The 16524-nt window shown below is 30.4% G+C and overlaps 1 protein-coding gene across 1 annotated transcript; it reads right to left on the bottom strand.

Annotated features, from left to right (window-relative positions):
• Nucleotides 1–6535: 6535 nt before the first annotated feature.
• Nucleotides 6536–7271, bottom strand: LOC114728883 (classical arabinogalactan protein 1-like). Its single transcript, XM_028915840.1, has one exon. It carries the CDS (start codon nt 7135–7137, stop codon nt 6706–6708), a length of 432 nt encoding a protein of 143 aa, XP_028771673.1. The 5' UTR covers nt 7138–7271; the 3' UTR covers nt 6536–6705.
• Nucleotides 7272–16524: the final 9253 nt, after the last annotated feature.

The raw sequence follows: 16524 nt of genomic DNA, 5'->3' as shown, positions 1-16524 counted from the left end.
GGATCAGAGGCCAATAATGGAGAAATTTGTTTAAACAAAAAGACTTAATCTCACATAAAGTTTTAGGGACTGCAATAGGAATAAAATATTTCGAAGAGATCAATTGATGATATACTAATTTCGTTGGTCCTATCTTTATTCCACAAAAGAAGGTGTGGGATCCACGAAGGTGGGATTGTCTCTGCGGTGTTTGGAAGAATTAAGAGGAAACGAGTAGTCTTCCTTGAGCGGGATGAGAACGTTAATCACGGGGCGGCGACTTCTTTGCAGTTTTAGCCTGTAGAAATAGGTGTCATCTTTTTAAAATTATTCTTACTAATCAAATATATTAGTTAAAATTATCATTATTATAGAGATTATATTAAAAAAGTAAATAAATATGAGAGATAAATTATATTAGAATATTATATTTATGATCAAAATAAAAATCAAACTAACCAACGGGGATTGATCCAAGTGGTAAGCGGCTTGGTACCGCTTAAGCGAAGTCTCGGATTCGAGCCTCAGCATATGCAAAAATCCCTGTTGGAAGACTTACCCACCATAGCCAAGTACGCGACATGGGTCGTGTAACGATCTATTTTTTTTTTTTTAGGATTTAAATTATATGGGTATGAGATAAATTAATAATAAAAATTTAGTAGTACTGTGTAGATTGTAAATCATAATATTTGTGATATACATATAAATTATGAAAGGATAATAAAAAAAATATTATATATAAATATACTTTAAAAAAATATTAAAAAAAAATAAAATAAAATAGGCAAGTGGGTGGCACGTGGGCCACCCACCGCCTGTTGGTGGGAGGGGGGGTTAACTCCCCTGTTTGGGCCGTGGCTAATATATATATATAAAAAAAAATAGTATAGCAAGGCATTTCAAGTGGGGGTCACGTGTAACCCCCACTTTCAAACACTCCTTCTCCCCTTTTTCCGCGTCGTCCACTTCCCCTGGTTCGTGCCGCTCCGCCATCACCGAACAGTAAGCGTGAGTGAGTGAGTGTGAGGAATAGAAGGGGGTTTGCTTGGGGATTCCTTTGGGATTTTTCTGGTAAGTTATTCCCATCCTCTCTTTTTTTTTTATTTACCTTATTCTTTTATTTTCCTTAGCTAATGGCAGAAGAATGAATATTTTAGGGCTTGTTAGATTTTTAATCTTTGAGGCTTCTAACTCATTTTGATGATATTAATGGAGCTTATGGGGTTAGAATAGAAGCCTTATGACTTAGATTTTTAGTTGATGGTTGATTTGAGGCAATGTGAGTTAGGGATTGGTTGGGAAATTGTGATTTGTATTAATGATGATATTAATTTCGAAATTTATCTCTTAGTTGAGTTCACTTGAGGTTATATTGAGGATCCAATGCTTAAACTTTAAGGATTGTTGTTGAAATAGTAATGTTGATGATTCTTGGAGAGACTTTAATTAGTGGAAGTTGGGTGTTTGGAGGAAATTGAGGAAAATATTCTAAGTTATTGATTCTAATAAGTGGGAAATGATTAATGGAAGAAGGGAATATGATTTTAATAATGATTGAAGGCATAGTTGATATATGCTTATTTTTCTAAGAGTTAAAATAAGCACTTTTTGGAGATTTTTAGATGACTTGAAAGAAATATTCTTATTAATGATGTGAATGAGAGAAATAGGTTAGGAAGTATTAGGAATTGTCACTTGGAGGAATAGATGAATTATTATTTTTCTAAAGATAATTTTTTAAGCAAACCAATTATGGGGATTTAGTTAATAAACTATTTTAATGCTATATTAATTAGTCTTTTTATATTAATATATGTTTATCAATTTATTATTGTAGAGTAAGCTTGGTTTGGGCTCTTGGGTTTGAATCCTCCTACTTTTAGTTCTTGTGTCAAGAACTTGAGGTAACCACTTTCTAATTTACTTTGTATGCTTGTTGATGTGATTATAAGCATGTGTTGATATTATAAATGTTCTCAATATGTGTTATAGTGGTTTCTGTATGAAAAGTAATTTATATATCTATATCAAGATTTAAGTTTTGATAAATTTATTAGTTAAGTGGGCATGAATTATTTCATCTTATGAATATCTTGTTAATGTTGAATAAATTTGATTATTGAATATGAGAATACTTTATGGATATGAAATTGTGTGGAATTGGATGGTTGGATTGGGCTGTGTTGGTTGTGCTGAAATGTAGTTGTGGGAGGTCTGATTATTTATACCACGTGGTATAGCCGCCACTTGGCGCCCAGTGGTTGGCATTAACATTCTTAGGGCCCTCGGTATCACCCTTCCTTTGGCCGGGTCAAGGGTCAGCCCAAGGGACATGACACCTTTCCATATTCCAAGGAAAGGGAACCCATGGTCCGATATGAGCTCTGTAACTTTTGGCCGAGTTACACCTCATTATTGGAGAGCTTGGTGCAGTCTTGTAAAAAAGATGAATCCTGTTATGTGTGAATAGCCCATGGGTTCTGTCAGAGGTTACAAGGAGGTTATAAGGATGATTGATGAAGTTCAATGCATGCAAGTTACTTTTTGAATTATTATATATTGTTTTCTGTAAAGATGTTTAACTTATATGTTATTTGAAGTTGTACTTTGCCCGCTTAGCTATCTTGTAATCACTCCCTGGATACCTGTTGAATTGGAATTGTGGTTACTGGGTCAATTTGACTCACCCCGTGGTTATTTAACATTTTTCAGGCGAGGGTTCAGGTGTTGGTCCCAAGGGGAAGGTGTCCGAGGCTTGAGTTTCCTTTCCACTCTGTATAGCCTCTATTTTGATATACATGTTTTTGACTGATGTATATTGCCAAACTTTAGGGCCTTTTTGTTTTAGTTAACATTATCATAGCCTTTCCGCTGCATTCTAGACTTGTACTATTGGGCGGAGCCCTTTTTGGTCATATGTGATCGTTATTTTGATTGCAATTGATAATGGGCAGTAGTGGTAGTTATTTTGGTGGACTTCAATGTCCTAGCCCATTTACAATGGGTCTTAATTGTAGTTGAGATTTCAGAGTATTGCTGATGGATTTGATATATACATGGAAAATCAAATGTTGATCCTTTCTGATTTGATTAACTATCTTTACTATTCTAGAACAGTAACTACTACCTCGTTAAAGATTTGAATTGTTATTGACTATGGTAGATTTCTATTTGATTAGGTTTGTCCTTCCTACCATGGTTAGCCTTTTAAAGCAATTATCGTTTTGAAAATGATTATTTACCATGAATTACGGGGGTTGTTACAGGTCGGATCCAGATGTAATCGAAGTAAAGTTCCGATAAACTGAATGGACAAACAAAATAAAAATAAAAATCAAACTAGCTCTTAAATTAAAAACTGGACATAATATTAAAGAAATACTACGTTTAATTCTAATTATAAGAACTCATTTACAAACTATAAATGAGATCTTATAATTATGACCGAAAATAGTATTATGCATAAGAAAGTCAAATGTTATCGTGTTCTATTCTAGAGTTAATATAATTTTTTATATTTTAAATTTGTCATTATTTTGGTTTTAGTTTTTCAAGTTTTAAATCATAAGTTTTAGTTTTATAAGGGGCAAAATGACCAGAATTTTTATTAGATTATAGGGATTAATATTATAAATAAAAAGAAACCTGAGAGAACAAAACTAAAACGAAGGCAAGTTTTAAAGACAAAAAATTAAATTAACTCTATATTCTAATAATATAAAAACTCCCCACTAAATAAGAACTTTTGAATTTGATGTCACTTATAATTTTAAAAAATTAAATATTTACATGATTAAGGTATAAATTTGTCATAAACCTTTTTCATTTAGGAACGTTGTACTCGAAAGTTTTTCGCTATATAAATTTATCTTGAAAGCTTAAAATCACAACAATATTATTACTATCGTTAAAAATATTAATGGTTGGTGTGACTTTTTACTTTATAAACAAATTTTGCATATTAACCCAATATTTAAATGTTTAAAGCTTCACAGGGTCCAATACTTTTACCTGCAACCGTATGGCTCTTCCTGTATAAAATGTAAATGAATATCTGATGAGATTATGCTGTAACAAAAAGTAGGTGCATGATATCCCACATCTTATAATTAAATGTGGGATTTATTACTTTACCTTTTCCCCCTCGATGTATCAATGTATCTCTCTTCAAATACATCATCTACGTTCATTTCGCAAATGCATAGGATTTGGGTCCAATGCTCCACATTTTCTCGTATGTGAAAGTAATTGCATTATTTTCAAAGAATTAAAACATTATTTATATCTATAATCATACGAAGTTGTTGTCAGCGGCAAATTGCCCTAGTTGTAATGTCATCTGCTATACTTAGAAAAGGTTTCAAATATATCTTCTAAAAGCAATATAAATATTTGGCCAAAAAGAGTAAGAGAAAGAAAGTTATTTTTTTTTTTTTTAACTTTATAAGAGAAATTTCACCTTACTAGATAGTGGTGATCCTGACACTATAAATAAGGGACGTTTTACTCAATTTCTTCTTATCCCAGTCTTAAACTTTTTTTATTATCTCTTTTCCCTCTTATTCTTTATTGTTCTTTCGGTGTATGTAGTATGCCAACTATTTAAGTTATAATAATGTAAATCCTAAGTGAGTATTTTTCCCCAAATTACACTTTGGTCAATTAGAGTTACTACCTCTGCTTTTCTAAGGGTTTGGAGAAAATTGTAATCAATAGGATTTTCCTAATCCTCCCTTCCTGAAAGGAAGAACGTGAAATTTCTTTTTTTTTTTTCCGTAAGGACCAGGAGATTTGATTTAGCCATAAAAAGAATAAAATGCTAATTATAAAATATAAGTTGCAATATAAATTACAAGACAATCTAGATTTTATTATTAATTTACATTATAAACTAAATTTTATAATTGGAATATGAAGCAGTATATTGTGAGCCCAATTAGTATACATGAATATCTCTTGTAGTTAAGAAAAGCGAAATTATAATTCAATTTTTCAAAAATAATATTTTTAAAAAAAAGTTAGAAGGCCCTTCTTGAGGGGTCGTCAAATTGACAATGTGAAGCGGAGAAGTGAGGTCAAAAGAGATAATTATTGTAAGTGTCGTGGCTCTTTCCCTTTAGACCATGTGATGGTGGGCTAGGTCTTGTTTGGAAGCGACCAAAAAAGTATGAATTCCCTATAAATATAATATTAATATTACGCTTTTCATGGTACAAGCAAAGGCAGAACGCAAAAGTGAAACCAAATTCACACCCCCTCCTTACGTTTCAAAAGTTAATTCATTTAATTTTTCCTGGAAAAATAAAAAAAAGAAAAGAAAAAAGCATTAGTTTTAAAGTGCCAAACAAAGCAGTCTAAAGTAAATTTTGTCCTGTCCTTCTCATTACAAAACTAAAGCTAGTATTTGTCCCACTGTGGCTCCATGACCCTCGCTTTCCTTTTGCTCTTCCCACTCCACAAGAATCGGAAGAAGTTTGCTTCTTGGTTAAGAATTAAAAATAATATTCATAGCCAACAACGTTGAATTTTAAGAATAATCTTAAAATTAATATCCATTCAATTCCTTAGACTAACTTAAATATTCACCCATTAGGAGCATATTAATGTTATTTAGTCCAAGTTTTAAGATGAGTAATGAAAAAGATGAATAATGAATTCCCCTATAAGATCAAAATATTTGTTGGTAATTTATATATATGATATTACAATTTGAGTTTTGATTTAAAAAAAAGACTAATTTTATTTATTTATTTATTTATATAAAAACTAATTTAAACTAGAGTATATGTACAAGAAATAATAAATTAAAAAATTACTTAAACTAATTATTTATAATAAATATGTGTTGTCTTTCAAAATAATTTTATTTATCAATTTGATAAAAATTTTATCTAACTATTATAGAAAACTAACTTAAAAAATATATCAATATAAAAATAAAATAAATTATAATCTTATATTTAAATTAGTCCGGCAAAACAAAAATATTTAGATTATATTTTCTTTTATATTCTATCTTGCTAAATCTATGGAGGCTTTTTTCTTTCATGCTTTTCCTTTCTCTATGGATGAACATTATTGATTTCTTTTCTATAGCATACTTTTAACACATCATTGAAATTTCTTTTGTGTTTTGGTAAAGTTCAATCTGTATGCGAATTGCGCTCAACAATATGATTTCATCACATATTACGCGTGAACAATCACCACGAAAATGTCAAATGCTGTAATATAAATTATATACTCTTCCAGTTTTTAATATAAGATCCATTTATCTAATTTGATTAGATTAAAGAAGTTAGGTAAGTTAATTAATTATAAAAAATGTGACATATTTTTCTTCAAACACCATAATTAACATCCTAATCATTTTTCTTAATACCCCATCACTATTTTCTACTTGATTATAGTTGAGAGAGTATTATAAGGATAATTTAAAAAAAATTAATAAATATAATAAGTAAGTTTTATATTTAGAACCAAAACCTATTTAATAATTGAGTCATATATTAAGAACTAAAGGAGTATAAAGCAACAAAAGAAAATTGTATACTAAATGACAAAAAATCCAACAGAAAATATTATTCATGCTAATAATAAGTAGAATACAAAGTAAAATAATTAAATGAATAAATCGTCTCGCCAGAACTCTCTATATAATGCAGGCGTAAAAAAAAAAAAAGAATTTAAGACTCTCGATTCAGCAAAGATTCCATAATCCCTCTACACCAGCAAAGCGGCTGCGAGAATCACCACGGCGGCGGATCCGGTGACGCTGAATCTGTTCAAAACGGCACTGCTGGTAGCCGGAGCAGGTGCGGCTTCCGATCCTGATGGGTTGGCAGCAATCGAAGTGGGAGAGTTGGACGGGGTAGAAGCCGGAGTAGAAGCAGGTGACCCAGAGGGAGATGTGGGAGGAGAAGGAGGAGAGTTGACAGTAGCCGGTGTAGGAGCAGTAGCAGATCCACTCTGAGCGGGAGGAGAAGCCATCGGTGAGTTTGCTGATGGTGTCGCTGCCATGGGAGACGGAGCCATCGCCTTCCGTGGAGCAGCCATTGGCGACTTCGCCGGTGAAGAAGCCGGAGATTGTTGAGCCATTGTCGAGCTCATCAACAAAGCGGCAACTAGCATCAACACAATTCCGTACCTTGCCATTGTAGAATTAGAGAGAGATGGAGAAATTCTAAGAACCGAAATTGTACAAAGAGAGACAGAGAAAGAGAAAGCAAATGCGTCAGAGAGTTCAAACGTTTAAGCTTGAGTAATGCTGCTAGGTTATCAAAATCTGAGTTGTGGGGTGGAGACGAAGGGCTTGACGGGTATTTATAGGAGGAGAAACGCGAGGAGATGTGATTTCAGCCGTTGAAGAAAGAAAAATAGCATCACGATCATCTCGAGGTTAATCTAACGGTCTGTATTGACTGTTCAAAGTGTGAAAGAAAGGAAACGCGTATGAGAAAGTGACAGGGGGAACGAGCGGGTCCAAGCTGTTATTTGGGGAGTGCTTTTAGGCTGGGGCTACAGCTGTAAATGAATCGTGAGCGTACACGTGGTCTGAAAGCGGAGAAGGTTAGATGAGGGAGGGTGCGTGTGAAAAGTGGCAACGGTCGAATATGGACGTGTTCTATTTATGAAAAGGAGGAAAAGAACAGGAAGTAAAAGTCGACAATTTTTGAAGACTTCTACGGCGAAAACGGTACCGAACAACCGCGTGACACTGCGGGGACCACGTCGTCCTTCAAAGGGTCTAGATTCTTCTACTAGCCGTTGCTAAAAAATGGTGAAAATAATATAAAAAAAGACCAACTCTCATGTATTTAATTTTATTATTTTGCCAGCACTTATATATTTAATTTTAATCACGTTAAATAATTAATCAAGTAATATTTTTTCCAAAACCTTTTATTTTGATTTTTAATTTAATATCTTAACTTTTAAGTAAATGTATTTTTTTAAATCTCTAATTTAGTTATTTTAGTTTGAAATTTGAAAATTCCAAAGTTTACAATAAACATTTTCAATTTAAGTAGTTTTTAATTCAATTCTTATTATAAGCGTATCTTAATCATTATTCACATAAATTAATAACTTTTTTCATCTTTTGTATTTTTTCTTTATAACTTAGAGTATATTTGAATCATTTTGGGTTTGAGACTAAGCTCTGTTGAGCAGAGTGCGTTAAGGTTAAAACCTTCTCAACAAATACTTTTTTTTTAGGTTCAAATTTATATTCTTTTCATTATGTTTGTATTTAACTATGTACCTTAGGTTGCATGAAAGTTTATAAATTTATAAACGGTAAACGTGCGGTTTTACCTTCATTTTATTTCTCAAGTAAGCCTAATATCTCAATTTTTTCAATGGCACAATTTTAGTTATATTTTTTTTGTGAAATTTTACCTGTGATCTTATTTTTAAAATACAGCACTAAAATGTTGAAATATTAGATATACCTAAGAATAAAATCAGCAGTAAAATTACATATGTATCCATTTCTAAATTATAAGTATTCAATTATAAATTCATAAGTATTTTCAGTTCAAACAAAATTGTAATTTTTTTCAAAACACAAGAATCACACTAAAAGTTGACATACGTGAATCATAACCACCTCCTCTCCCCGTTATTTTTTTTATACTTATAATTTCTCATAAATTATACACATACATGCTTAGCTTTTTTCTAAAATTAAGGAGGCATACGGTAAAAGTTTGAAATCATAAATGAGATGGAATTCACAACTTCACAATGCACACGCAATATATGTGTGTGTATACTCCTCTAGATTTTAATAATTGTTGAGTTAGTTTTGGTCCTAAATAAGACCCATTTCTTATATTTATTAATTTTCTCTAAATTACCCTTATGGATACTCCCTCAACCATAATCAAGTAGAAGAGAAAGAGAGGGTATTAAGAAAAATAATTATAATATTTTAGAAAAAACGTATCACATTTCTTATAATTAACTAACTTACCTAATTTTTTAATATAATTAATTAGTTAAATGAATCTTATATTAAGAATACGAGAAGTATGAAATTTTCATTCCATTTGTTTAGTTTTTCACATTAAGATATATACAGACAGGATTCTGAGCCGGAAAAAAAGTATACTGGATTCTGAGAACAGCTAAAATAAATTATTAATTGAGGATATGTGTCGCCTTAATTAAAGGGGAAAGCGTCAGAATAATGGAAAAGGATTGAGCCTCCAATTTAGAAATGGTAAAGCCAAGACTCGGTTTTGGTTGGCATCCCACTTTACAGGAAACAAAGACTGCGCTGGCAACCTGTCCAAGAGTAGGGTCAATTAATTACTAATTATAAGAGAAAATCACCAAAAAAAACCATAAAATTTTAAAAATTGCAGATAAGGATCTATTTATAAAAATTGACCAAAACTTATATTATTATTGTCAAAACTCATAATAATATTATTACAGGTTCTTGTTTGTAATTTTTTAAATTTCACAGTTTTTTTGTGATTTTTTCTAATTATAAACTACTCATATAATGTATATAAAAATATAATATAATCTTTTCTAATTTAATAATTCAATTATATTTTTATTCACTGGGCTTGCACCCCAATACATTATGTCATTATCCATAACTCACTAATCTTGAGGCTTATTATCTTATAAATTATCAATCATTTATCCAGATAATATTATCAAGAAAACCTGGAAGAAAAAAATAATACTACCTCCGATCCTAATTATAAGACCCAATTGACTTATTTGAGGAGATTAAAGAAGTAAGTTAAGTTAGTTATTTGTAATAAATAAGTATTGTCATTCTTAAAATATCCTTGCTAATTAAGTGTATTGGCTAGAACTATCATTATTAGAAGGACTATCTTGGAAAAATATATATAAATATGAGAGACAAAATGGATTGGGGTCTTATAATTAGGACCAAATAAAAAGTCAAACGGAGTCTTATATTAAGGACCTAGAGCTGGGAATCAGGGCCGGCCCGACCCTTCAGGGCTGGCGGGCTTAAAAGGGCTGGCCCTCCAGGATTTGAATTTTAAAAATACCCTAATTTGCTAGGCCCGGCCCTTAAGCTACAGGGTCAGGGCCGGCCCGCGGGCTTTTGGCCCGTTTAAGAAAAAATACTATTTTTTATATTTATCATATTTTTTATAAAAATATAAAAATAAACCAATGAAATTATTAATAAAAGATATAAATATGAATAAAATTAAGTCACAAATATAAATATCATCATATATAAATATTCATCAACATCTAAGAACATCTAAAACATTCATTAATAAGATAACAACATCTAAAAGTTTTATCTATAATGCAATTGTGCAATAAATAAACACTATCATTAATCTTTTGAAACTTCATCATCACTATAATTAATTACTTTTCTTCATAAGTATACTTTTTTTTCGTAACAAAAATATCAAGTTTTTCTTCTTTATAAGAATTTTATTTTTAAATTTTGCAATCTATATATTATTTTACTTTAATGTGAGAAACATTGCTGTTGAAACTCATGAATTTCTAATTCAAATTATAGAATCACAAGTTATATAAGTATAAAAATATTCTATTATCAAATATATATAGTTTAAAAATATCAACGCATATAATATAAATCAAATCATTATTAAAGTCCAAATTAACCCATTTTTTTAAAATTTAATTGGATAAATTATTATCTAAAACTAAATTTACTTTTAAAATGATAATAATAACTAAATATTTGAAATATTATTAACAATGTAAAAAATTAATAACATTAATATTATATAAAAAAATTTTAAAAAAAATATAAAAGGGCTTAAAAGGGCCAGCCCGCGGCCCTCCAGGGCCGGCCCTTTTAAGCCATCGGCCCTCCAGGACTTATTTTTCATTTTAAGAGAAAAATATCAAACCCGACCCTCATAATTTCAGGGCCTAAAAGGGCCGGCCCGACGGGCTCGACCCGTTTTCCCGGCTCTATAAGGACCGGAGCGGAGGTAGTAATTGGGAAAGCATGCTGGCATAGCTTGTTCCTCTGATCAACTCCACCACGTATCATCATGATCATTTCAACGACTTTTTTTTTGGGATTATATTATCCTATCTTCTGTTTTTAATATAAAAATTAATTTGAGTTTTAATTTAGTCCTAAATATAATATTTAAATTTGTTTTTTATATTTATTTATTTATTTAATATAATTCTTATAATAGTTGTGAATGTTAAATGTTTCATCAAATGATGATTTTAGCTAATACACATGATTAGTAAGAATATTTTAAGAAAAATGATACCGGTTTATTAAAAATAACTAATTTAACTAATTTTTTTATCTCTTCAAATTAATCAATTAGGTATTATATTAAGGATCAGTACCACCCTAATTTTAAAAGACAAATTGTATTTAAAAAAAAAACCCATATGTATCAAATGATTTACAAGATAATACTTAGATTAAGTTTTTTACATACGTCAAGTTCTACAATTACAGTGCTGCGCAAAACATGCTATTCCATTTTTATTAATGGCAATAGTTATGCAATACAGTACAGCAAGACTGAACTTGCAGAGGCATTTTCGTCTCTAGCCCAGATTTTTAAACAGTAACCTATCATTTGCAAGTGATCAGAAAAAGAATACTACCGCGTGAGTGTTTCAGACAACCCAAAAATATTTGTGAAAAGTATTTTTCTGAAAATCAAAATAAATTCTTCTATATATTTATTTCGCATACATACAGTAAAAATATCTTTAAAACTATGGTTTTACTTCATCCCAAACACTCCTTACAACTTACATGTAATTCCAGGTTGGATACTCTACAATCATTGAATGAACAAATGGGATGCAATGAGAGAGAGATGGAAAGGAATTTTTTTTTTGACCTGAAAAGAGAGGAAGGTGAATTAAGCAGCGCAACAAAGGGTGTTCATCAAGCTTGCTAGCCCGGTATGCCCGTCCGAACCCGTAAGAAAATGGCCCTGCCCAGCCCGGACAAAAAATAGTCCAAAGAAAAATGACATTTTTGGGCTGGGCATATTATGGGCAGGGCAGGGCTGCGGGCATGGTATACTGCCCTGCCTATTTGGCCCTGCCCGTGATATATATATATTTATAATTCTTTTTTTTTTGCCAAAAATACTTATAATGATATAATATATATAATAATATATATTATTCTCCCCTCTTTCATTTGCCATAGATACATTTAGTGGTATGCGTAATTCTTCCTTCTTAGTATCTTTTTAATTTTTTTTAATTTGGTTTAGTATCTTTTAGTTTGTTTTTATTGTTGGTTGTCTTGTAAAGATGTAAAAGCAAGCTCACTTTAGTATTATATTAAAAGATATATCAATTTAAGATAAAGCAAAGTTATTGATTTGTTGAATTTATTGTTTATTTAAGTATTTATTTCTTTATAGTTGTTATAAGATACCATCACTTTAACTAAAAAATTTCACCAAGGTATCACTATTTGGGCTTGGAAGCCCGCCCTGCCCAGCCCGTTATTGCCTAGCCCGAAAATGGTTAGGACTTTTGTGGGCAGGGCAGGACAACGGGCTGCATTTTGCAGCCCGCTCATTTTTCGGGCTGGGCATCGGGCAGGGGGCATGCCCTGCCCATGAACACCCCTAAGCGCAACCATTCTCTAGAGATTTAGCTTCTAGTTTTTTAAGTATTGGTGGATAAATGACTATTTTACCTTTAAAAAAAAAATACTACCACCAGTCTTTAATATAAAACTTTATTTAACTTTTATTTTGATCCTAGATATAATATCTCAATCTATTTTGTCTCTCATATTTATATATATTTTTCTAAGATAGCCTTTCTAATAATAGTAGTTCTAACCAGTATCACTGTGTTCCTCATTATAAGTCACTTGTATCCCAAACCCGCAAATCAAAAAGTATATTAAATTAACCAGTTTTTTTCACATTTACCGTTATTAAAAGTTGAGAGAGAGGGAAGGAGGAAAGGGACAGATTGTACGAGAAATGAAAAGTTGAGAGAGAGATAGAGTGTTTAAAGGAGAAGAACGTGTTTCGAGGAGTTATTATTTAGACTTAAATTAATTAATTTTTATTAAATTAATAGGGTAAAATTAGAAAAAGATCATTAATTATACTACAAGTGATTTATGTTTTGAAATAAACTTTTGAGGTACAAATGATCTATAATAAAGTACAGAGTGGTACACTAAATTAGCAAGGATAGTTAAAAACAACAACACATATTTATTACAAATAATTAATTTAACTTATTTTATTAATTTTTTAAAATTAATCAACTAACTATTATACTCCCTCCGTTCCTTATTATAAGAGACATTTGATACTTATGACATGTTCCTATATATAAGAGACACTTAAAAGTTGTCTCTACTTTTTTGTGTTGATTTCCTATTTCACCCATATTTATTGTCTCCAACTCACATTCTCTCTCCTTCTCACTTCTCTTTCTTTTAATAATTTACCATTGTTCTCTTTCATGCTCTCTCCTTATTAATGAGGGCATTTTTGAAAAAAAAATTATACTTTTTACATATTAATTTTTCTTAACTAATTTTAACTTTTTTTTTATCAACATAATTCGGTTATTCGTCTCTTATAATAAGAAACGGAGGGAGTATTTAACACTAGAGGTAATAATAACTTTGCTGACATAAAGAACAACAATTTAAGGAGTGACAGCTATTTTCTTGAAGTTCAACGTCTATGATTTTAAGTGCTGGTGGATTAATGACCACCACACTTAAAAGTGCAGGAGTAATTGATCCGCCAACATTTAAAAACCCAGAAACTAAATTTCAATACAACATTTTCCAACGCTTAAGTTGTTGTCGTCATTTCGTATAACTAAAGTTGTTTTTTTTTTTTTCTTAAGTAGTTACTGATCCACTACCACTTAAAAATTCTAGAAGTTGAATTTTAAGAGAGTGGTTGTTGCTGTTTAAGTTATTACTACCTCTTTTGACCAAAAAAAAAAAAGTTATTACTACCTCCGGTACTTAATATAAGATCTCATTTGATTTTTATATTGATACTATATATATGACTCAAATCTACATATTGTCTTTTATATTTATGCATTTTTTTTCTAAGATTGCCCTTCTAATAATAGTAGTTCTAGTTAATATAGTTTATTAGCAAGGATATTTTAGAAAATGCAATATTTATTTATTAGGGAAAGTTAGGCAGAAGGACCTAAAAAAATTAGTATTTATTAAGAGGGATCTTAAAAATTGTAATTAATTTGAAAGACCAAAAATTAAAATAAAATTTTACAATTACCAAATTATCCCTTATCAAATCTCTACATTATCTCCAACACCTTCCTATCTCAATTTGACGATTAGTTATCAAATTTCTCTCTCTCTCTCTCTCTTGTTGTATCTCTTTCTTATGCTCCCAAAGTTTCTATCAATAGCAATTGTCTCTTTGTAAATTCACAACAAAGAAGACAAATTAAAAGGAATATACCAACAAACTATTTATTGGATGGTTCGTATATTCTGAACATTATTTTTCCTCCTTTAATTTATTTGTACTAAATGTTTTTCTCATTTTCTCGTGGCCTCTATCGTATTGTTCAATCCGTGAACTATTCATATGTATATGTTTCACATCCAATTTTATTACAATATATTGCATGCAAATCCAGATGAAAACGAACTAACACAGTGATGATAAAATAGGTAGTTGATCTGCTCACGACATTTTGTGCAATTATATATCCAGGTTCAAGTTGAGTTTCATGGTGATGGAGACAATGTAGAAGATAAGATCTTGGGTAGCTAAGTAGCTTCAATGATTGACATCACTCATAGGATATATACTTTGCTAAAGTGAACTTTTAACTTTTTAATGCTTTCTTTGTTGCTTGATTTACTTGATATTAACCATATATTTTTGAAACCTATACCCGTTGAGCATCAGTTTGATGTCATAATATTTGGTTTAACTTTTCTTAGTAATGCAATTATATTGTTCAAATTTCCTTATTAAGTTAATGAGGAGTTGTAATTACTTAAATTTTAATTCGTTAGTATCCTGATTTGCTAATATTTGATTAAAAACATCCAATATAAAGACTTTTTGGATGAATATAAAAGTATATATTTGTACCTCCATTCAATCCCAACTATACATACATATAAACACAGTCATGCTACCTATACAAAGCCTCTTAGATGAATATAAATATAGTTCTTTCTCTTGACCAAAATATGAAAATCAGGTAAATACTACCATTTTGTAACTCGAGCTTCACTAATAATTTTTCCAACCTCATCAGAATGAGGGGCAAAATCACAGTCACGCAAGCTGAATTTTTCCAACCTCATCGGAATGATAGGCTAGTAGATGTAGATATGAATGACTGAAAAATAGGACTCTATTTTTTTTTGTTAATTGCTGTATTCAGTTTTTAATTTTAATGGATAAATTTATATTTCAATTGATAACTAATAATCAAATATTGAGATGAGTGTTGGAGATAATATAAGAATTTGGCTCGGGATAATTTTCTAGTTGTAAATTCATATTTTAATTTTTGGTCCTTCAAATTAATTACGATTTTTAAGATCCCTCTTAATAAATACTAATTTGTTTAGGTCCTTCTCCTCAATTTTTCCTATTTATTATAAATAACTAATTTAACTTATTTTCTTAATCTCTTCAAATTAGTCAATTAGATCTTATAATTAGGACCGAAGGTAATACTATCATTTTACATAACTAAAATTATTATTTCTTAAAATGAAGGAGTCCTAGATCTTTCAAAACTCAAAATCCTAGAAGTTGAATTTCGAGAAAGTAACTGTTATTACTTGAAATCATTTCACATGACTAAAGTTATTAATCATAAAAGTAAACTATTATTTTCATATATATTAAAAATTAAAAATTATCTTATATAATATTTTGCATTACCTCTGATTTTTAATATAAGAACTAGTTGACTAATTTGAATAGATTAAAAAAATTAGTTAAATTAGTTATTTGTAATAAATAGATATTGTTTTTCTTAAAATATCACTGCTAATCAAGTGTATTGATTAGAATTACTATTATTACAAAGACTATTTTTAAAAAAATAAATAAATATGAGAGATAAAGTAGATTAAGATCTTATATTTAAGATCAAAATAAAAATCAAATGAGTTTTTATATTAAACAGCGGAGGTAATATTATGTTACTAAGAAGTGTTGGTCGTCTACTGATTTTTTGGGAACCAAAAGGTGATGTGATCACATCCCATCTTAGCCACCGAGTTTCGAGCTATGGTGGTGATTTAGGAACGGAGGAGGCTTTTTTTTTTTTTTTTTTTTTTTTTTTAGCAATTAGGTCATTTCACAAAAGAACTTAATTCCAAAATAGTCCCCAGGACTTCATAGGAATTAAGCTATTTTGAAGGGCCATTTTTGGATTCCCACATATTGGTACTCTTTCTCCAAGTGCACCCTCATTATGAAGTCATAAACTTCCCAGTTCACAATCATGTTCGGAGAAGCCTATGAATCAGATGAGTCTGCTGGATGAGTCAGATGAATCAGA

Source organism: Neltuma alba, unplaced genomic scaffold (genome assembly GCF_004799145.2).
Source record: "Neltuma alba isolate B1F8T4 unplaced genomic scaffold, ASM479914v2 tig00012579_pilon, whole genome shotgun sequence".
NCBI lineage: Eukaryota > Viridiplantae > Streptophyta > Magnoliopsida > Fabales > Fabaceae > Neltuma > Neltuma alba.
The sequence above is the reverse complement of the archived record's forward strand: the minus strand, read 5'-3'. Positions and strand labels throughout refer to the sequence as shown.

Excerpts from the sequence above, each read along its gene's own strand:
- LOC114728883 (XM_028915840.1), bottom strand. The coding sequence starts at position 7,137 with ATGGCAAGGTACGGAATTGTGTTGATGCTAGTTGCCGCTTTGTTGATG.